The following is a 23,100-nucleotide window of genomic DNA, read 5'->3' on the forward strand; positions in this document are numbered from 1 at the left end:
TGCGTCAAAATTACGCGATCGAATTTTATGAATAAATAAATTATTAGTTTTCGTGTCTACCAGACAAACCGCTTAGAGCAGCGAGCTGAAAATCTGTATGTAGCTGGAATAATCATCATAGAAAGTTCTTGCAGTAGTACAGAAGAATCGGATTACAAATTACTGAGTTATGATTCGAAAGGCAACTACGTGCAGAAATGCGAGATCGAGATACTCTAATAGAACAGTCACCCTAATAAAGCATTCAGTTGCATGTATAATTTACTCAGTTATATTACATTGTAAGTTATTCTGTAGGGAATTCAGCTACAAACAAGTCACCCTGTAGTCAGATCAGCTAGAAGAAGGTACCTAATAGAGAGTTCATCTACAAAGAAGCCATCATGTAGAGAGTTCAGCTCAAATAAATCACCCTGTAGAGAATTCAGCTACAAACAAATTGCCCTGTAGAGAGATCAGCTAGAAGAAGTTACCTTGTAGAGAGTTCAGTTACAAAGAAACAATCATGCAAAGAGTTTAGCTGCAAACAAATCACCCAGTAGAAAGTTCCGCTATGAACAGATCACACTGTAAAGAGTTCAGTTAGAAACAAGTCATCCTGTAGATAGATCAGTTAGAAGAAGTCACTTTGTAGAGAGTTCGGCTACAAAGAAACCACCATGTAAGAGAGTTCAGTTGTAAACAAACCACTCTGTACAGACTTCAGCTACGAACAGATCACCCTGTAGAGAGATCAGCTCGAAACAAGTCATCCTGTAGAAAGTTCAGCTAGAAGAAGTAACATTGTAGAGAGTTCAGCTACAAACAAATCACCATGTAGAGAGTTCAGCTAGAAACAAGTCACCCTGTAGAGAGATCAGTTAGAAACAAGTCACCTGTAGAGAGTTCAGCTAGACGAAGTTACATTGTAGAGAGTTCAGCTACAAAGAAACTACCATGTAGAGAGTTCAGCTGCAAACAAATTGCCCTGTACAGAATTCAGCTACAAAGAAATCACCCTGTAGAAAGATCAGCTAGAAGAAGTTACCTTGTAGAGAATTCAGCTACAAACAAATCACCCTGTAGAGAGTTCAGCTAGAAACAAGTCACCCTGTAGAGAGTTAAGCTAGAAGAAGTTACATTGTAGAGAGTTCAGCTACAAAGAAACTACCATGTAGAGAGTTCAGCTGCAAACAAATTGCCCTGTAGAAAATTCAGCTACAAACAAATCACCCTGTAGAAAGATCAGCTAGAAGAAGTTACCTTGTAGAGAGTTCAGCTAGAAACAAATCACCCTGTAGAGAGTTCAGCTAGAAACAAGTTACACTGTAGAGAGATCAGCTAGAAACAAGTCACCCTGTAGAGAGTTCAGCTAGAAGAAGTTACATTGTAAAGATTTCAGCTACAAAGAAACTACCATGTACAGAGTTCAGCTGCAAACAAATTGCCCTATAGAGAGATCAGCTAGAAGAAGATACATTGTAGAGAGTTCAGCTACAAAGAAACTACCATGTAGAGAGTTCAGCTGCAAACAAATTGCCCTGTAGAGAATTCAGCTACAAACAAATCACCCTTTAGAGAGTTCAGCTAGAAACAAGTCACCCTGTAGAGAGTTCAGCTAACATTGTAGAGAGTTCAGCTACAAAGAAACTACCATGTACAGAGTTCAGCTGCAAACAAATTGCCCTGTACAGAATTCAGCTACAAACAAATCACCCTGTAGAAAGATCAGCTAGAAGAAGTTAACTTGTAGAGCGTTCAGCTAGAAACAAATCACCCTGTAGAGAGTTCAGCTAGAAACAAGTCACCCTGTAGAGAGTTAAGCTAGAAGAAGTTACATTGTAGAGAGTTCAGCTACAAAGAAACTACCATGTAGAGAGTTCAGCTGCAAACAAATTGCCCTGTAGAAAATTCAGCTACAAACAAATCACCCTGTAGAAAGATCAGTTACCTTGTAGAGAATTCAGCTACAAACAAATCACCCTGTAGAGAGTTCAGCTAGAAACAAGTTACACTGTAGAGAGATCAGCTAGAAACAAGTCACCCTGTAGAGAGTTCAGCTAGAAGAAGTTATATTGTAAAGATTTCAGCTACAAAGAAACTACCATGTACAGAGTTCAGCTGCAAACAAATTGCCCTGTACAGAATTCAAATAACAACAAATCAGCCTGTAGAAAGATCAGCTAGAAGAAGTTACCTTGTAGAGAGTTCAGCTAGAAGCAAATCATCCTGTAGAGAGTTCAGCTAGAAACAAGTCATCCTGTAGAGAGATCAGCTAGAAACAAGCCACCCGTAGAGAGTTCAGCTAGAAGAAGTTACATTCAGCAGTTTAGCTGCAAACAAATCACCCTGTAGAGAATTCAGCTACAAACAAATTACCCTGTAGAAAGATCAGCTAGAAGAAGTTACCTTGTAGAGAGTTCAGCTACAAACAAATCACCCTGTAGAGAGTTCAGCTACAAACAAGTCATCCGGTAGAGAGATCAGCTAGAAGGATCACCTTGCAGAGAGGTCAGCTACAAAGAAATCACCCTACTTCATCTTTTCTTCTTCCTGTAGTAAAGAAAAAATGACAGGTTAAAATCCCTAAAGCCGGCCATAGGCCGGCTTTGGGGTATACAAATACAAAAAGAAGTGAAATCTAATCCAAAACAGCCAAGCTGTAAAAAAAGAGTGCGGCCCTGAGAAAGGCTATGGTGAAAAAAAATGTGAAATCCAAGGTGGCGGCCAAGAAATGGCTGTGATGGTAGGTTAATGGTAAAAATTTTAATAACGACAATTCAGGTGAATTTTGTGCCAAGACCAAGCGGCACCAAATTCACCTGAATTGATGTTATTAAAATTTTTACCATTAACCTACCATCACAGCCATTTCTTGGCCGCCACCTTGGATTTCACATCTTTTTTCACCATAGCCTTTCTCAGGGCCGCACTCTTTTTTTACAGCTTGGCTGTTTTGGATTAGATAATAATGTCTGGTAACAGTCATGGACAGCTATTAAAATGAGGGAAAGCTCCTTAATCGAACAAGGTATGACCACAAAGATGATATAGACTGATTGGAGTGATTCTGTTTGAAACCAGATATGTATGTGAACCTTCTATTTCTGTACTTTGCTTCACTTTGACTATCAGTATCATACTGTGGAACTCCCTCTCTGAATATTCGCTATGCTGACTGCTACATTGACTATAGCAGTACAGTGTAGCAATCATGCAAAATACACTGGATATTAATGGCCATGTTTCTCCACTCATCCTTCGGCATCAATCTGCTACTCTTATGTGTCACAAGTCTTCTCTGTTTCTTAGCATTGTTACCAAATGCAATTAGTCTTGCATGGCCCGACTGCTTTTCCCTGTTGTTTGGGTAACTGCACTGGCATCTCCAGCTCTACTCACAGCTACATACATCTTGGATGTGATGACTTGCTGTCGCTTTGTTGATTGCTTGTACGGTATGTTCATACTAGGAATGGAAGTCTATCAAAGTGTATAGCAAACATTATAACCAAAAGCCATGCATCTGCATGCTAACCAAGCAATATTACATGGCTTAGAAACTATAAGTAAGTGATAACTAACCATGAAGTGCTACAATTGAGTTTCACTTACACTTTTTATTCCTGCATATCAAACATAATAGCTGGTAGCTACATGTGTAACATTTGTGAGGCTACTGTGTGTATACTGAAGATTGTCACTATAATTATAATCAGATCTTTTCATTAACTACTTCAGCCTAGATCATTAATTTACTGAATCCTACTGGGAATTATTAAAATCCCATACGTGATCAGATTATTAATCCGACACATGTGATATGATTATTACTACCACATGCACAGTCTCTCATGTGCTTTTTCTCCCACAGCGCTTATCGATTAGAAATTATAAGCGCCTGGTCAAAATTTCTAATTGATAACCGCCATGGGAGAAGGCCATGCGATATGACCCCTTGTAAGATACTCAATCGATGACTCAGTTATTCAACAAACCAATAGTGCCAAATATACCTTGGAGTTACTATTACAACCTATCTCTCATGGTCTGAACACATCAACAAATATCTAACAAAGCCAATTCCACCAGAGTTTTCTTACATTAATCATTGCCAACCATCTGTCAAGTCAGCTTGTTACACAACCTACATTCACCCCATACTAGAGAATGCTTCAACTGTCTGGTCTCCCCATCTAGTTGGAGATGTAAACACAATTGAAATGGTCCAACAATGCTCTGCAAGATTTGTACATAACAACTTTAACAGAACAGCTATAGTATCACAACAGTGTTAAACCACCTGAACTGGCAAACTCCACTGCTCAGGAGAAACCAAGCCAAGCTAAATGTGTTTTACAAATCATCAATAATCTTATATCATTACCACACGACCATCTTACTCATGCAGTCATCTTCAAGGTCACATCATGAGATATATACAGCTGGCAGCCAGAACAAATGCATACCTGCACTCCTTTTTCCCATCCACCATCTGACTTTGGAACTCTCTCTCCATGAAGAAATAGTTACCTCACCAGACTTTGATCATATTAAAACACTTTTAGAAAATCATCTATATATTTATGTATCTGTACATGTACGTTATGCTCAACTCTGAGTCCTGTATATTGTACATATAATTGTCAAAATTATAATGTTATCATCATCACACAAATGTATGGTTAATAAAATTATTAACATAGTGCTCTTTACATAATAAACGCTGGACTGGTCAATCTGTCATGGCAAGCAAGCAGGTAGACCAAATTATAGATTATTTATTTATTTATTTATTAAACAGGTACAGAAAGGCAGTTGCCTATAGTATTACCTGATCATTACACTTTTAGTTATACATTAGTGTGTACATTGTGTGTGCATGGTGCGTGTCCAATCTTAAGCATATCTGTGATATAAAAAGGGCCCCAGATTATTTATTCCCTAATATAACTAATCTATATGATCAAATTGCAACAGGCTTGCCCACCGCGGCAATGCCATGCATTCATTTAGTTACTTAGTGCATCTTAACTTGGGCTATTTATATATAAGTACAAGTCTCACAACAGTGCCGTCCTCCAAGAGTCAGTAGTAAACTCCCGAGTACCAGTGATGGAGTATGCCAATGTTGTCTGGGGACCTAATTATATTGGTGACTGTCAGATGTTGGAAAAGGTACAAAGAAGAGCTACAAAATGTATTCCAGAACTTTTTAATTTAGAATATGATGACCGTCTAAGTGCTCTAAATCTTCCTTCACTATCTTACCGAAGACATCGTGCAGATATGTTGATGGTGTACAATATTTTACATGGCAATGTCAGCTTACAGTCTGAAATGTTTTTTCACCCACAATTGTCTAGCGTAACAAGAGGACACAGTCTCAAATTGTTCAAGCCACATGCACAAAGATCTGTTCGAAGTAATTTCTTCTCTATAAAATCACTAATAAATGCTTGGAATAGTCTACCTAACGAAGTAGTGTCAACTAACTCTGTAAATGGCTTTAAGATTTTATTTGATAATTATTATATCTAATGATTATTTTCTTTTTGTACATGAGCAGGACTCACAGGCTTATGCCTTTTTTTCCCTGTAATCATATCGTCACTATATCATTATCTTATCATCAGTAATAAAAGTACCTTACAGAGGACTGTGGAATCTTTGCAATACAGGAAGTCACCAGAAACGTGACCTATCAAAGTTGTGGCGACGCATTTCAAAGTTAATGGATCACGTTTTCATATCTATAATTATAGTATGGACTAGAAACACACGTACATACTGAAAACTACACCATAGCTACTACTACTTATTACCTAACTATATACTTATTACTACCTACGTACTTAACTTAACCAATGTCAAAGTCAGGAAATTCGTCCTCAGCAGTAAACTTAAGCGAATACTGGCGGAGTATCACGTTTTTCGGTTGGCACTTTACGGTTTTATTGCAAACATTCCGCAAACCTCTGTAATTAAGTAGTAGCACATGCGCGTGCACGTGATCATTACTTATTAATAAGACCAATACCGGATTCGGAGTCCCAGTCACTAGTGGATCGTTCAAAGAAAAAGATGGCAATACCTCAAGGTACGCATTGTTAATTACGGGGGTATGATGGTAGCAGTTGAGTCACTGTGTCATGTAACTACTTGAGTCACTGTGTCATGTAACTACTGCCGGTGTGAACTGTTCTAATAGCCGACCACACTTGTTCTTGTGATTTCCAGCGCAATCCTGCACCGGATGGCACCGCAGATCATCTAGGATCTCTTGATGAAACTGCAATGAAGTAGCTAGCTAGATCTGCTATTTCAGTGGCTATTTGTACATGCGATGTGAGGCTCCTTGTCAATTAGTTTTAAGTATATACCTTGCAGTTAGCTACTCCTGCGTGTGTTCTGTCTTGTCACAGTTTTCAGTGCTATAATGCCGGTGTGTGTATTAGTATGTTGTGCAGTGTGGGAGCACCTTAACCGCCACCTTGCAAGGTATCATCCTTCTCTTCTGACAAAAAAAATGTTAAGCCATCCAGTGCAAACACCCACGTTTGTCATTTGCTTCAGTGTGGTTGTAGCTACGTGTCCAGACTTGTATTCATATAGATTTTCTGCCTCACATGCAGCTGAACTGGATGCCATTGATGCAGTGCAGAAGAAAACATTCACTGGGTTTAACTTGGCATATAAAAATCAGGATTATCAAATGCTTGTGGAAACCTTCACTGAAGACTGCACATTTGTTCCTCCTGGCAGTGGACCAATTAAAGGAAGAGATGGTGAGATCTATTGCATTTAAGCACAATTATTAATAGTACATATGTACAGATAGGGTTGTACCAATACCGAGGTTTAAACTGGGTTAGATCACCCAGATCAACCTGATCACAGGTCATTCGGGTCTGACCTGATTTATAGAATATCTGGGTCTGACCCAGATTTGATCATGTGTGAGTTAGTTTGTCAATAGCCACATCTTGCTGCTGCCTAGCTTGTTTTATGAGCCACACCAGGTCCTATTTATCTAAGCTGTGCGTTATTGTCTGTGGGTATTATGTGGTAGCTTGCTCATCTATCAATGGCAGGTCATGCACATGCACTGTATAGGTATATAGAATCCATGTACTTTGCTGTCTGCAGGTTTATAATTACATGCATGGACCCCATAATTCATTATTATTGTATTAGTTCTAGTCTGAGTTATAGTCTAGGTACAAGCCATGAGCCATGCCCAATTATGTGATATTGCATGTCTGTATGAACATGTGTATAATATTATACAGTACATTAATATAATGTACAGACACCCTTGAATAGTACCATGATTTGCTTTTTTTCATTGTAAAATAATTTTCATATGCAAAACTTGTACAAAAATTTCTTGCACAAAAATTGTTATGCAAGATCAAACTACTCTAATAGAGCAGTCATTCACATAAATCATACGAAAATATTTTTACACAAAAATTTTTTATCATGAAATTTTTTTGCACAAAAATAAAGTGAAGTACGGTAAGCTGCTCTGTTGTAGCATTGCTCTAATATGTTGTTGACAGTTTCAATTTAAAATGTCTATAATATCATAACTATATAGGTCATAGGAGTAATTAAAAATTAATGCATTCAAACACTTATGAAAAATCGCAGTTTTCACTGCTTAATTGTGCACTGAACTTCAGTATCTCAACCATGTGTAAGTTACCACCATAATATTATATATATATACACATGCTGCGATATACTGATGATAGATGTCAATCTATTGCAGCTACATGTGCAAGTAATTCTGTAGATCACACATAGTGGCATACAGAACTTATTAAGATTCATCCAAGTGGCTGATCAAGAAATTTCTGAACATCTTGCTTGTTTAGATGCTTAAACCTACTGTGAATGTTCTCAGTTGAGTCATGCATTTTTGTTTTATGGCAAGAACTCAAGTACATATGCAGGTTCTACTTATTCCTTGTAAACTACCATTGTAGCTAACTAATGCTTCAGCGAGAAACTTACTTTTGCCATAACTATAGCATGTTCTAGTTAACCCAGTTAATTACTGCCATTCTCATACATCTGTGAAGCCTTACTTACCAACAACTGTCACAAGCAATGGCTTTGCTGAAGTTTGAATCCTTCAGTTTTAAAAGTGAAAAACATATGTAGTTTCACTATGCTACTGTACTATGTTGCTGTAATTTCCATGATTTGGCATCTTCATGGATTTGAAAACCTGAGGTTATGGATAACACTACCGAGGCACACCCGAAGTTAAACAGAAGCAGTAGAAATTACATCATGCACAGAAACCTTTTGGTTTGAATTTAACACATTAGAAGGCATCAGTTTTGTTTGGCCTTATCAATACATTGTTTATGAACTGTTGGAAATCAACCAGCATTAAAACTGGGACACTACTGCTGATCTGGATGACCCACTGACCCAGATAGCAATTCTGGATTTACCCAGATGTGACCTGGTTTCATTAAAACATAGGCATGTACTTTAGCTATATTTTGTGTGTAAGCATGCAGGTAGCTATACGTGATAAAAAAAACAACAAGTAATTAATGATCAATTTCTGAAGGTGGCTCCATGTAAGTCTACAGACAGCAAAACATGTTTCCTTATAGTGGGCGTAGCTTCATGCATTCCTGCAAATTCAACCATAAGATATAGAGGGCATCTGGCGCTCTGTAATCTATGCTTCAACATACAGTATATCTTACTGATACATTTAGCATGGCACAGACAGTATCATAAATTCCTGACAAGTGGGAATATATATAGTTCATCAGAAAAACTGGCCTGCTTGGCTATGGTTCTTACTATGATGATCAATTAGTAGATATGTCTTCATGAAAGCCTGCAGACAGCAAACAGCATGGCTTTGTGCATATCAAGACACACGGTAGTGTGTCGTGCGGCCCAAGAAGCCGGCGCGTAACACCCGTGAGTATATTGACAGGAAAAAAGAAAACGCAATTTTCGCACCTCCGTAGCTCTGTGCTTCCTTGATGAAACAAGACGATTTTTGCTGTGGACATTCCCTCCAACTGCAGCACTCCACATTCCAAATTTGAGCGAAATCGCTTAGCGCGTTCCCGAGATATGCGACTTCAAAAATTGGCTCAGTTTCTTCGTTTTTTTCTTCTTATTTTTCTTTTTCTTGTCGCACACTTACAAAAACTGCTATAAAACGCGAACGCCATATCCGATTGCCTTGAAATTTGGCACACAGAAGGGGGGTATAAAGGCGCATCTCGGTACCAACTTTGGCCGGAATACGATAAACAGGCAAAGAGTTATGAGCGATTATTCACGAAAAATAACACCAATATGTTGTCACGCCTACAGGGTAAACCGCGTATGGGAAGAAGCTGAAAATCGGTGGGTGAATAGGTTAACTATTGAACCTCAAACCTTTTGTGGTTTGAAAGAAATCGAGCTAAAAAACAGGAAGATACAACGAAAAAACCAACAGTGTGTAACAATTACGCAATCGAGATTAGCTAATAAAAAACGACTACTTGCCACGCCTACCAGATAAACCGCTTGGGGTAATGCTTTGAAAATCGTTGTACAGATGGAGTAATCATCTTAGAAAGGCTCATCAATGGTGTAGAAGAATCAGACTTAAAGCCACGGAGTTATAACACGAAATCCAACTTGGTGCAGCAAGTGCGAGATCGAGATACTCTAATAGAGCAGTCATCCTAATAGAGCAGTCACCCTGAAGATAATTCAAGAGATCAGCTAGAAACAAGAAACCTGTATAGAGATCAGCTACACACAAGTCACCCTGTAGAGAGATCAGCTAGAAGAAGTTACCTTGTAGGGAGTTCATGCAACTATGGAAAGGGATAGTTCAGCTAGAAAAAATCACCTTGTAGAATTCAGCTACAAAGAAACCACCATATAGAGAGTTCAGCTACAAACAAATCGCCCTGTGGAGAGATCAATAGAAGAAGTTACCTTGCAGAGAGTTCAGCTACAAAGAAACCATCATGTAGAGAGTTCAGCTACAAACAAATCTCCCTGTAGAGAGATCAGCTAGAAGAAGTTACCTTGTAGAGAGTTCAGCTTCAAACAAATCACCCTGTAGAAAGATCAGCTAGAAGAGGTCACCTTGTAGAGAGTTCAGTTACAAAGAAACCACCATGTAGAGAGCTCAGCTACAAATTAGTGACTTTGTAGAGACATCAGCTAGAAGAAGTTACCTTGTAGAGAGTTCAGCTACAAAGAAACCATTCTTTAAAGAGCTCAGCTGCAAACAAATCACCTGTACAGAATTCAGCTACAAATAAATCATCCTGTAGAAAGATGAGATAGAAAAAGTTACCTTGCAGAGAGTTCAGTTACAAAGAAACCACCATGTAGAGAATTCAGCTACAAACTAGTGACCCTGTAAAGACATCAGCTAGAAGAAGTTACCTTGAGAGAGTTCAGCTACAAAGAAACCATTATTTAAAGAGCTCAGCTGCAAACAAATCACCTATACAGAATTCAGCTACAAACAAATCACCATGTAGAGAGATCAGCTAGAAGAAGTTATCTTGTAGATAGTTCAGCTACAAGCAAATCACCCTGTAGAGAGATCAGCTAGAAGAAGTTTACTTGTAGAGAGTTCAGCTACAAAGAAACCATCATTTAGAGAGTTCAGCTTCAAACAAATCACGTGTGGAGAGTTCAGCTACAAACAAATCTCCCTGTAGAGAGATCAGCTAGAAGAAGTTACCTTGTAGAGAGTTCAGCTACAAACAAATCACCCTGTAGAAAGATCAGCTAGAAGAAGTCACCTTGTAGAAAGTTCAGTTACAAAGAAACCACCATGTAGAGAGTTCAGCTACAAACTAGTCACCTTGTAGAGACATCAGCTAGAAGAAGTTACCTTGTAGAGAGTTCAGCTACAAAGAAACCATTTTGTAAAGTGCTCAGCTGCAAACAAATCACCTGTACAGAATTCAGCTACAAACAAGTCACCCTGTAGAGAGGTCAGCTAGAAGAAATTACCTTGTACTTAGTTTAGCTACAAAGAAACCACCAAGTAGAGAGTTCAGCTGCAAAGAAATCACCCTGTATAAAATTCTGCCACAAATTGCCCTGTAGAAAGATCAGTTAGAAGAAGTTACCTTTTAGAGAGTTCAGCTACAAAGAAACCATTCTGTAAAGAGCTCAGCTGCAAACAAATCACCTGTACAGAATTCAGCTACAAACAAATCACCCTGTAGAGAGATCAGCTAGAAGAAGTTACCTTGTAGATCGTTCAGCCACAAACAAATCACCCTGTAGAGAGATCAGCTAGAAGAAGTTACCTTGTAGAGAGTTCAGCTATAAAGAAACCACTATGTAGAGAGTTCAGCTGCAAAGAAATCACCATGTATAAAATTCTGCCACGAACAAATTGCCCTGTAGAAAGATCAGTTAGAAGAAGTTACCTTTTAGAGAGTTCAGCTACAAACAAATCACCTGTACAGAATTCAGCTACAAACAAAACACCCTGTAGAGAGATCAGCTAGAAGAAATTACTTTGTAGAGAGTTCAGCTACAAAGAAACCACCATGTAGAGAGTTCAGCTACAAAGAAACCACCCTGTAGAGAGATCAGCTAGAAGAAGTTACCTTGTAGATCGTTCAGCTACAAACAAATCACCCTGTAGAGAAATCAGCTAGAAGAAGTTACCTTGTAGATAGTTCAGCTACATACAAATCATCCTGTAGAGAGATCATCTAGAAGAAGTTACCTTGTAGATAGTTCAGCTACAAACAAATCTCCCTGTAGAGAGATCAGCTAGAAGAAATTACCTTGTAGAGAGTTCAGCTACAAAGAAACCATCATTTAGAAAGTTCAGCTTCAAACAAATCACCTGTAGAGAGTTCAGCTACAAACAAATCTCCCTGTAGAGAGATCAGCTAGAAGAAGTTACCTTGTAGATAGTTCAGCTACAAACAAATCTCCCTGTAGAGAGATCAGCTGGAAGACATTACCTTGTAGAGAGTTCAGCTACAAAGAAACCATCATTTAGAAAGTTCAGCTTCAAACATATCTCCCTGTAGAGAGATCAGCTAGAAGAAGTTACCTTGTAGAGAGTGAAGCTACAAACAAATCATCCTATTGAAAGATCAGATAGAAGAAGTCACCTTGTAGAAAGTTCAGTTACAAAGAAACCACCATGTAGAGAGTTCAGCTACAAACTAGCCACCTTGTAGAGACATCAGCTAGAAAAGTTACCTTGTAGAGAGTTCAGCTACAAACAAATCTCCCTGTAGAGAGATCAGCTAGAAGAAATTACCTTGTAGAGAGTTCAGCTACAAAGAAACCATTCTGTAAAGAGCTCAGCTGCAAACAAATGACCTGTACAGAATTCAGCTTCAAACAAATCACCCTATACAGAGATCAGCTAGAAGATATTACCTTATAGATAGTTCAGCTACAAACAAATCACCCTGTAGAAAGATCAGTTAGAAGAAGTTACCTTTTAGAGAGAGTTCAGCTACAAAGAAACCATTCTGTAAAGAGCTCAGCTGCAAACAAATCACCTGTACAGAATTCAGCTACAAACAAATCACCTGTAGAGAGTTCAGCTACAAACAAATCTCCCTGTAGAGAGATCAGCTAGAAGAAGTTACCTTGTAGAGAGTGAAGTTACAAACAAATCACCCTATTGAAAGATCAGCTAGAAGAAGTCAACTTGTAGAAAGTTCAGTTACAAAGAAACCACCATGTAGAGAGTTCAGCTACAAACTAGCCACCTTGTAGAGACATCAGCTAGAAAAGTTACCTTGTAGAGAGTTCAGCTACAAAGAAACCATTCTGTAAAGAGCTCAGCTGCAAACAAATCACCTGTGCAGAATTCAGCTGCAAACAAATCACCCTGTAGAGAGATCAGCTAGAAGAAATTACCTTGTAGATAGTTCAGCTACAAACAAATCACCCTGTAGAAAGATCAGTTAGAAGAAGTTACTTTGTAGAGAGTTCAGCTACAAAGAAACCATTTTGTAAAGAGCTCAGCTGCAAACAAATCACCTGTACAGAATTCAGCTATGAACAAATCACCCTGTAGAGAGATCAGCTAGAAGAAGTTACCTTGTAGAGAGTTCAGCTACAAACAAATCTCCCTGTAAAGAGATCAGCTACCTTGTAGAGAGTTCAGCTACAAAGAAACCATCATGTAGAGAGTTCAGCTGCAAAGAAATTACCACTGCCCAAATTTCAAGGCAATAGCTCTTTCCAATCTGAAGTTATCAATTGTCAAAGTTGGCAAATTGGATGTGTGGAAGGCCCCTTTTCGCAAATCCGGTCACATATGTATTATATATATAATTGTACATCTACTGATAAAATATTTAAAGTACATACATCTACTTCATCTTTTCTTCTTCCTGTAGTAAAATAGGTTTAAAAAGTCCCAAAGCTGGCCATAGGCTGGCTTTGGGGTATACAAATACAAAAAGAAATGAAATCTAATCCAAAACAGCCAAGCTGTAAAAAAAGTGTGCGGCCCTCAGAAAGGCTATGGTGAAAAAAGATGTGAAATCCAAGGTGGCGGCCAAGAAATGGCTGTGATGGTAGGTTAATGGTAAAAATTTTAATAACGACAATTCAGGTGAATTTTTGTGCCGCTTCACAAAATTTACCTAAATTGTCATTATTAAAATTTTTACCATTAACCTACCATCACAGCCATTTCTTGGCCGCCACCTTGGATTTCACATCTTTTTTCACCATAGCCTTTCTGAGGGCCGCACACTTTTTTTACAGCTTGGCTGTTTTGGATTAGATATATATACCTACAGATTGTTACTGATGAATGCGTTTTGGCTTGATGTTGAGCTCCATGTTTGTCTACAGATGTATATAATCCCATTAAGTGGGAACAGCTCATGAAAAAAGATACTATGCATTATACTTCCATATCATCAAACTAGTTAATTCACTTGTTATTTAATCCCAATTATTCTACAAAACAGGCCAGTCCGAACAAAATGTGACCCAGATTACCAGCCCTGTTACAACATTTAAAGCAACCACTTCAAATGTCCTGGATATCTGGTTAATTATCATCCCACCCACACTTGCAGGATGTCTATTTATTAACACCATCACCATGGCCTTTCCTCACCAAGGCTTCACACGTTTAAGGGTTTAACTTGATGGGTAGTATAGCTGAAAAGGGAAGCAAGCGAGGAACTGCGAGAACAGCCAGTGGAAGCGAAAAGGGAAGCGAGCAAGGAACTGGAATCAATGCGAGAACAGCTAGCGGAAGCGAAAAGGGAAGTAGAAGTTGTAGAATTTATAGTGGTTTCAATCTGCTGATTTTTAACTGCCATACCGTAACTTGCAAACTATTCATGTAATCTTAAAATTTTTGCTCACATAATAGTAATGGCAAGCTATTATTATAACATTAATGAGCAAAATTGGCTTAAAACATACAGTCATAGCATGCAAAAAGATGTTTAATTTAATATAAATCATGTTTGCATGTGTGCATGAGGCCACTGTCTCAATGTGTGCAAGAAAATGTGTCATTACAGTTCCTTCCTTTCTGTTTCCTATCATGCGGTTTTCTGCATTTATCACAGTTACACAATCAGTTCAAGTTTCTGACTCTTTGCTTCACAGGCTTGTTGTAGCTTCCATGCAGGTCCCTAGAGGGTTAGATAATACATTTGAGAACAGCAACATAACTACAAAACAGCATTATGATGTAAACAATGGATGCAAACAGTCAGACACAAACAAGATAGTTACAGATTACTATATATAACAATCTATTAAACAGTCCTAGTGTTGTTTTGGTTTACTTAGTATTTTTGACTTTTTTGTGCCTGCATAAATGCACCTGTGCACATCACGCTGCAGTACTTGACTGTTTTCTCTGGAATTAATTTGGAGTATTCAAAAACATTCAATTCACCTATTGAATAGGTGGTGTGAATGCAAATTGAGGCATATTAATAGCCTTATCAACCATATCATATATGCTAATGCATTTAGCTGACGACACACACACTTGTGGTATGAATCCCTGTCATACTGTCCTTATTTGGCATAACATCATTTTAGTCATGACATGTATTATTAGATCAGCATCAGGCATGCAATCGTTGGTGTTCATTTAGCTATGTACAAAGTGAAAGTCATCCTAGTAAAATATTTCTTAGCTGAAAATGCACACCAGAAGTTTATCTCTTTCAATTTTGTCATATCCAAAGCATCACAGGAATCCATGCAGATAGTTAGTATAACATTTAGTGTCCCTATTATTGAATGCTAACTGTGATCACACGAGTGAGTCACCCACAACAAGTGCAACTATATGCAAGGTAAGTAGAATTTGAGGAAAACGGGAATGGGATGGGGAACAGAACACAGGATTCGACAGGAACAGGAACGACCTATATATATTGAAATTGTTTTCATCAAAATGTGTATGTACATATCTGTCTATCCTAGCTATACATGTTAACAGACATGGAAGCCTGGGGTATGATTGGTATCTATCCCAGTTGTAGAATTGGAACCCACAATTGATAGTATTCAATACCATTGCATGTGCTAACAGTGATCACATGATCTCTGCTCATGGTGGAAGGGGTGCTACATACTGAATCCTGTCAAAGAGATCGCATTAGCCGCAAACATGCCATCCACCCTTGGCCCTGACTCAATCAATGCACTCAGGTATGCTAGCAAACCTGATTGCTGCAAATTTATGATTATCATTACAGAGTACAGTACCACTACATACAATTATGTGCACATTTCAATCTACCAGGTCCCATGATTTTAGTAATAAGCAGTTCAGTACTGTAACAGTGAAACCTGTGTATTAGGAACACCTTGGAACTGACCAAAGGTGTCCTGATTGAATAGGTATCCTGATTCCCAAGTTCAGTTACATGTTATATACTTGTTAAGAGATACTTTGTGACACATGATATATTGGTAGGTGTCTGTACACAAGATATACTGTATGTATTTAGTGAACAATTAAAAATTTGCAATTAAACAATTTGTGTATTTTGGAAAATAATATAATTTGTTCTGTGAAAGCTATCCCATTAGGTATATATTTTTGCTGATTTAACAGGTGTGAAAAAGATGTGTGAAGGAATGCATAAAGCTGGAGTTGCTGATATAAAGATTACTAAAGCAGAAGCAAGACCAGTGGGTGAATATATCTTTAAGTTTGGCGAAGCTGATATGTTTGACAAGGACAACAAAAAGGTTGATGTAACCAAGTAAGAAGCTACATGTATTGCTTTATAACCAAAGAAAACTTGTTTGTGATATTAATTTTGGTGAACCAGGGCTGGAACCCAGAGATTTTGAGTGGTCCGGCCATCAGGTCATAGTCATGCACACTACTTTTTATTGATGTGATGTAATTTTTAGATTATCTGTTTTCATGTGATACTCAACTGCATGTGCTAAGCACACACAGCATACCAAACTAGGGGGGTCTTGGGGTATGCATGCTCCCCCAGGGAAATTTTTGAAAATAGATGCTCTGAAATGGCATCTGGAAGATATTTAACATGCAAAGCCTCTTTCTCCTTAATTGTTAACATCAAGGATATATTATTCTGGTAATTTTGTACTACAGTACCAATTAATTCAATTTTTTACTTTCAAAATTTCAGTGAAAAAGCTGAGATACAGAAGCCATTGGGATTGCAATTGCAATTGCAAATACATGCATGACATGCATTTAGCCAATGTACGTAGTGCCATGCAGATAGCTCACTGGAGCTTTTCAGTGATTTGAGGACAATTAGCATAGTTGTAATGGCTTAGACCAAGAAGAACAGCTGGCAGCTATATTCTATATGCTCTATTAGTATTGCGATGACTGTCCTATTAGAGTATATTATGATGACTGCTCTATTAGAGTATCTCGATCTATTTTACAAATTCAAGTAGCTGAAAAGTGGTCCGGCCCGGCATTGCCCTGTCAGGTGAACAGCACTGTGTGCTTTATAATTTAGAAACTAGTATTCTATAGTTATACCAAAACAGCCATCTGCATGGGTTAAAAGTTGAAAGGGCCACCCAGAAATGGTTGTGATTGCTGATATTAAAATTAAATAATGACATGGCATAAATACTGTTGATTGACAGTAACATCATTGCTTGGTTGCCAACTTTGATTGCAAAATTTTTAAATAACCTCTGGCTTTTATGAAGGAAGCTTTTTTCAGATACCATAGCTTGACTGTTTTTATATGTATATTACTTCTTTAAGCCCCAAACCAGTTTGTGTATGGACACATTGGACAACTTTTGGGATTTATACTTTTCTCTTCAGGAACAATAGCAAATATTACAGTCGTGTATATTGGATTGTTGTGTTAAATAATTATGTTTCAAAATTTCTATATAACTCTTTAATAATATTAATTAATAATTATGCCTTTGAGCACCAAGTTATTTTTAAAGTATGAAAGAATGTATAACTTTGTACTATAAGGATAACAATGGTCTTCTGTGAATTGAAAGATGTACTGTTGTTTGACATAAGGAAGGCCAACTTAATGAGTTGTTTCATGGACCCAACCAACCTGCCTTTTTAATAAATTGAAAGATTGAAATAAATTTTCTTTCGTGGATACAATACCACTACAAACTTTGAGCCCAAGCCTTGTATTTTCCAAAACATTTAATTAATGCAAATATCTTCTCAAAATCTAGCTCAGAAAAAAAACACTATGGCCACAAATGAGTTGCCATTTCATTGAGGCCATGTCCCTTTTTAAATATAAGTACGGTAGTATTGTATAGTAGGGATCATGGAGGTTTGGATTTTTCTGGCCAAAAATATCACCCAAAAACCAGCTTTACAATGCCTTCCTGGTGCCTTGGTAGTATAAGTTAGACCAAAAATGCCTTCAGTATGATCCTAAATGCTTCCAATAAATTGCTACAAATTTCTAAAATTAATTTTATTTAATAGAATTTTCTAGTTTCTACTGATTAACTTCCTGCATGGTTGTCTGCCTGCCTGATACCTTCAGGCAAGCATAACTCGATAGCAGCTAAGGCTACAGGCTAGGTTTTTTCACTGTTTGACATCACTTTAGCCTGACAGGTGCCTTTTGGCATACCACAGTATGTACAATGCATGTATCATGGACTTACCTTTGTCCCCCCTTGGTGTCCCATTTCTTTTTGCTGACAGCCCAAACTGTCAATTTGTAGTGGCGTGATGGCTTTCCTACACAGTAAACAGAAATTGTCCGTATTTTCTGTGGTGACTTGATTGATTGCAAAGACACTTTTTCTACTGTTCTTCATTTTATAGCACTGTGTAATGGGTTGAACATGGCTGAAAGCGAAGCATAATGGCTACTTCATCAGTATTGGTAGTGCCCATTCAGACAAAATATTAACTCTGGTGCATTCTTTCTTTTGATGCAGTGTATGTGGGTTTACCAGTCATAATAATGTTACAAAGAAGTAAACAAACAAGTAGCTATAAGGAAAAATTAGGAATTTTACGTTTGATTAGGGATAATAGAAAAAAGTAGAGAAACAAGGGAGGTTACCTACATCTGCAGATATACTATAATTGTAGTGGACATTAATCCCTACTTCAGGGATTAAATGTCCACTAGTATATCTGCAGGTGTAGGCAACCTCTCTTTGCCTACTTTTTCCTATAATCCCTAATCGAACTTAAAATTCTTTATACTTGCATATAATATTCACCGGATTTTTGTCAAACATAATAGTTATTTCCCACTTAAGCATAAAATTATATTATTTTTATTATAAGCACTTTACAGTGACCAGCACTGAAGGTCTGACAGCAACATGTGCTGGGGGTGAATGTTCTATTAGAGTAATTTGCTATACAATTTAATGCTATGTCGTTGTAACACTGTATACTGTGATTTCTTTTTAAATCAACAAAACAATTGAGTAACCTATACGTGACCCGCTGAGCAAAAACCGGCCTTTTTGCACATTCCTCAAATTTCATTTTATTGCTTCTCTGTGATCTATAGTAACAAAAGAGCGGACAGCCAAAGTTTCAGCCTTTTGTGATGAATAGTCTAGGAGTTATAGCGCTAGAGAGTTGGAACAGGAATAAACTCAATTTATACTGCAACAATACGGCAAATAAAATACAGCCTCACGACTGAAACAAGCTATGAAGATGGGGCTTGGTTCAATCTGTTCACCATGAACTGGCACATTGATAAAGGCATATACAGTGTTTTCCGTGTATGTCTCCATGTGGACAAAGAAGAAGGCCATTTCAACAATTAATGACTACGGTAAACTTCATTTCTACTGCATCATAAATAAGTGCCCATAACTCATGCACCATACACCAATGAACAGGTGAATCTCGTGGTTTATAGGCTTTATTGATTTGGGCTATGTTTTAGTGCATACTGAAGTGATTAATCGTTCATAAAATTTTTATGTAACATACGTATTTCTACATGTAATTCAATACGTTTTTGTAGCAAAATAGAATTTTGCGAAAACAGCCGTTTTTGCTCAGCGGGTCACATATAAAGACCATTTTCAATTATTCCCATAAGTGGTTTACTTGTAGACATGACAGAAATTGGTTATTGTATGCAAATTATCTTCAAGTTCGCACATGAATTCACCTTAATAATTATATATGCTCTTACTGTTTGCCAAACGACAAGGTAATTTAGTTGTGCATTTGCATATTATAACAGTTTTTGTGAAGTATTGTATGTAAAAGGGAGAAAATTTAGGCCCTTGAATGAAGGACAAAAACTTTAAGGGCTTGTATTGTGTGAATGCATTTAGTGATTTTGCTCAAATTTGGTTTGTGGGGTGCTAAAGATGGAGGGCATAAAATGATTCCATTTGAAGAAGGGGAACAAGGAGCTATGTATGTATATACCAATGCAGTGGCGTAGCCAGGCCTTCAGGTATGGGTGGGCACACTCATCCCCATGCAACTAATTAGTACAAAATGTGAGTCCACTCTACGTACATTTGGTTTAAAAACTGTTTCAAAAGTGCATAAATGTATCTAGCTAGCTAATAACATGCTACACTGCTGTTCCTGCAGCTTATTTCACTAGTCTAATGCTACTGCATGAATGACATAGAAGCTAGAAATGAAAACTAACTTATTACACCTTCTTGTCTTGTTCTCTTTTAACTCATCAGTCTGCACTTGTACGCCAGGCGGGGTAGGACAAGACCACATGCACTACAATGCGTTAAAAGAATTATTTTTATTAAACGTAGTCATTCTACCTTTTGAAAGTAATAGATTGTACAACCAATGATTATATTGTAATCATAAATGACCACTGTCACTGCTGATGTGAAAGTCGTGGCTGCTACACATCACCATCATTTTAAGTCTAATTATTCCATAATGGCAGCGATTTTCCAATCACAAATTACACCATTGCGAATAACAAACTAAATAGAACTAATATGTATCGAGCCCTCTTGAGCCTCTTCGTCTACTTTTTGTACAGGGTCTATTCAGCTCACGTGAAACACTTCAGTATACGTAGTTTCACAATATTATTATGCATTCACTTGGTCTTGTCCTACCCCCCTGCTTGTACACAACTCTTTCTACTCCAGCCTGACTCAGTTATACCACAGCTGCAAGGGACTTTGCTGATATATACACCCAAAGCCCAAGGGCTGCAGGTGTATAATAGCAAAATCCCAAGCAGCCGTGGTATAACTGATAGGTGAAAGAACTACAGAGCACTCACCTCATTTGTTTTATACACTAGCATAATATGATCAATTGTGGTTTCAGTTGTGTGGGCAAATAGCTCTCAGAACGTTATTCCTACGTCATTATGCTTCAACACATGCCAGGAACGTTTGATTGTGGGATTGATTTTTGTGGTATAAAGTTTTTAATGCTACATTAAACCTTTGCTATTGTGGTTGTAAGTAAGTTAATACATTAAGTTAAGTACTTAGGACTATAAGCTACTCATCTAGTTGCCATAATTATTCTTCTTGTTTTGTGGTCTGCTTGTCATCGCCCAAGTACTCATTTTACAGATCGTTCCTCTTAGAATATAGTTTAGTTACTGTCAAATGAACTTAGCAACTACACTGAGCCTAGCCTAGCTTGTAAACCAAACCCATAATTAAATGCTCCGTGTTGCTCAATAATAATGAGTCAAAGCATATCGTATCTTTGAACGGTCGGGCATCAAAGCCATGAGCAAACCGCATTCCTATGATATTGCCCGGTGAATATGCCAATTAAACCCTGAGCGGCGCCTCTGAATGCCCACGCTAAAGTGGTATATAGTTAGTTGTATATTTAGTTACCAATGAATCTTTCATCTTCAACCGACTGGCATTAATTGTTTAACACCACTGAGAGAATTTGGGATTTTCGTTTATCACTTTAAGTCACTTAACCTTGTCAACGACACAATCCGTGCTGCTACTCACAACAGTATTTCAGATGTAAAAAATAGACTTCCATATGTTGCTCTTTCCCTGCCTAAAATTTAGATCACGTGTTTAAATAGAAAGCACTGAAACTACACGCATCACGTGATGTAATTATAGAAGTAGTCTCAATATCAGCCATTGATTTACAATGAAAATATGGTGCTGCCAAGGTACAGTATGCACTACTGGTTTATTGCATCAGAGAGTGGGTGGCATTGTCCCAGGGAAATTTGGGTGGGCACATGTCCACCCAGGCCCACCCTTGGCTATGTCACTGTACCAATGGGTTTGGTGTGTTGGCTTTCTTGGCCACTCAGCACATGTACACTACTGTATGTCTTGATGCATATCAGATAGCTCATAAGTGTCCATGCATGCATTTATGTGGTAGCAATGAGATGCTCATGATTTGTTTGCTGTTCATCTATTTTTAGCTTTGCCCAAATTTGGCGAAAGGATGGTGATGGGCAGTATCGTCATTGGTTTGAGATGATCAACAGTCAGGCTCCTCCTAAACCTCCCAGCAGTTAGAAGAACGGTGTTGAACTTTCTCAAACCAGGACAAATATATCATGCAGTTGTATATTTTTTTCATTTGTTGTCTTAATTTTTTCTATTAAGAATAACAGTACCAAAGTTACATTTTTTGACTAAACCTATTACTAGGGATGCTACCATAATTGTTGTGACAAACAATAATGTACATAACATAAATATGGTACTGGTATAATGGTATTCATTTCCCAATGACATACAGTATATGTATTAATATTGGTACTTTAGCATGTGAATTTGATTATAATAACTATTTTAAGCTATAATAATATTATTGAATATTGGAAACAAAACCTGTCTATAATTTTTGTTGTATGATAAGTAAAGAAACACAAGTTACACTGACATATATAAGGTAAGGTGGGGCAATTTCGTAGATAATTTGCTTTCGCACTGATAACTTGACGTGATAAACACAATCAATTGCTACCAAACTTGGTTGTAAATACCATGTGTTTATGCACTCTACACTTACCAAATTGTAAGTGATTCGGTATATCTGTTAGGGAGATATGGCACAAAGTACCTGGAGGCATCAAAAACGAGTGTGGGGCAATTTTGTATATTTCTGCTGCAAGCTACGAAGATCACCAATCCTAAGAAAACTATCTTACTTTGGTACAAAACATACTACAAAGAAAGGTTAGTCTTTAAAACAGCCACAGATACTCTGCAGCGCTGCATTTCTTGCTCAGTTAATTTCAATGCGCAATCATTCAGTTGCGTTGGTTGAGCCACAAATTAAGCTTGGTTTCGGAAATTGGTAGCTGCTAATTATTAAAACTGGCCATATGATTTTACGGTACTGGACTTTGCAGTGTGAGGACTCTGATTTTCCTTTCCCCAAACCCCTGTTGTAATTGTATTTGTAGTTTAGTTGTAGAGTAGTTTGTATTGTAGCTGTGTTTTGTGTTTTTTCCCATTATATTATTATGTACTATTAAAAAAAAAGGTAGAAGTATTACAATAGCACTAATGATTAAAAGAAACAACTTGGAGTGAGCTTTGGTGGTATAAGTTATAATTTTTGCAGCAAAATCGTGCTACACTGCTTCAATTAAACTGTGTTTTCGAAAAAACCAGCAAAGCCAGAACCCACCGCTTTAGTGCAAATTA

General features: G+C 37.6%; 1 protein-coding gene across 1 annotated transcript; it reads left to right on the top strand.

Annotated features, from left to right (window-relative positions):
* The first annotated feature begins 5,992 nt into the window (after positions 1–5,992).
* Positions 5,993–22,084, top strand: LOC136240875 (uncharacterized). Its single transcript, XM_066031940.1, has 4 exons — positions 5,993–6,079; positions 6,615–6,767; positions 16,082–16,232; positions 21,864–22,084. Exons 1-4 carry the CDS (start codon positions 6,064–6,066, stop codon positions 21,958–21,960), a joined length of 417 nt encoding a protein of 138 aa, XP_065888012.1. The 5' UTR covers positions 5,993–6,063; the 3' UTR covers positions 21,961–22,084.
* The last annotated feature ends 1,016 nt before the right edge of the window (positions 22,085–23,100 follow it).

This window comes from Dysidea avara, chromosome 12 (genome assembly GCF_963678975.1).
Source record: "Dysidea avara chromosome 12, odDysAvar1.4, whole genome shotgun sequence".
NCBI classification, from domain to species: Eukaryota; Metazoa; Porifera; class Demospongiae; order Dictyoceratida; family Dysideidae; genus Dysidea; species Dysidea avara.

What these genes read in the sequence shown, in the direction of transcription:
- LOC136240875 (XM_066031940.1), top strand. An exon ending in ACCAATTAAAGGAAGAGATG is followed by an intron (nt 6,768 to 16,081) that starts GTGAGATCTATT and finishes CTGATTTAACAG; the next exon opens with GTGTGAAAAAGATGTGTGAA. An exon ending in AAAAAGGTTGATGTAACCAA is followed by an intron (nt 16,233 to 21,863) that starts GTAAGAAGCTAC and finishes ATCTATTTTTAG; the next exon opens with CTTTGCCCAAATTTGGCGAA.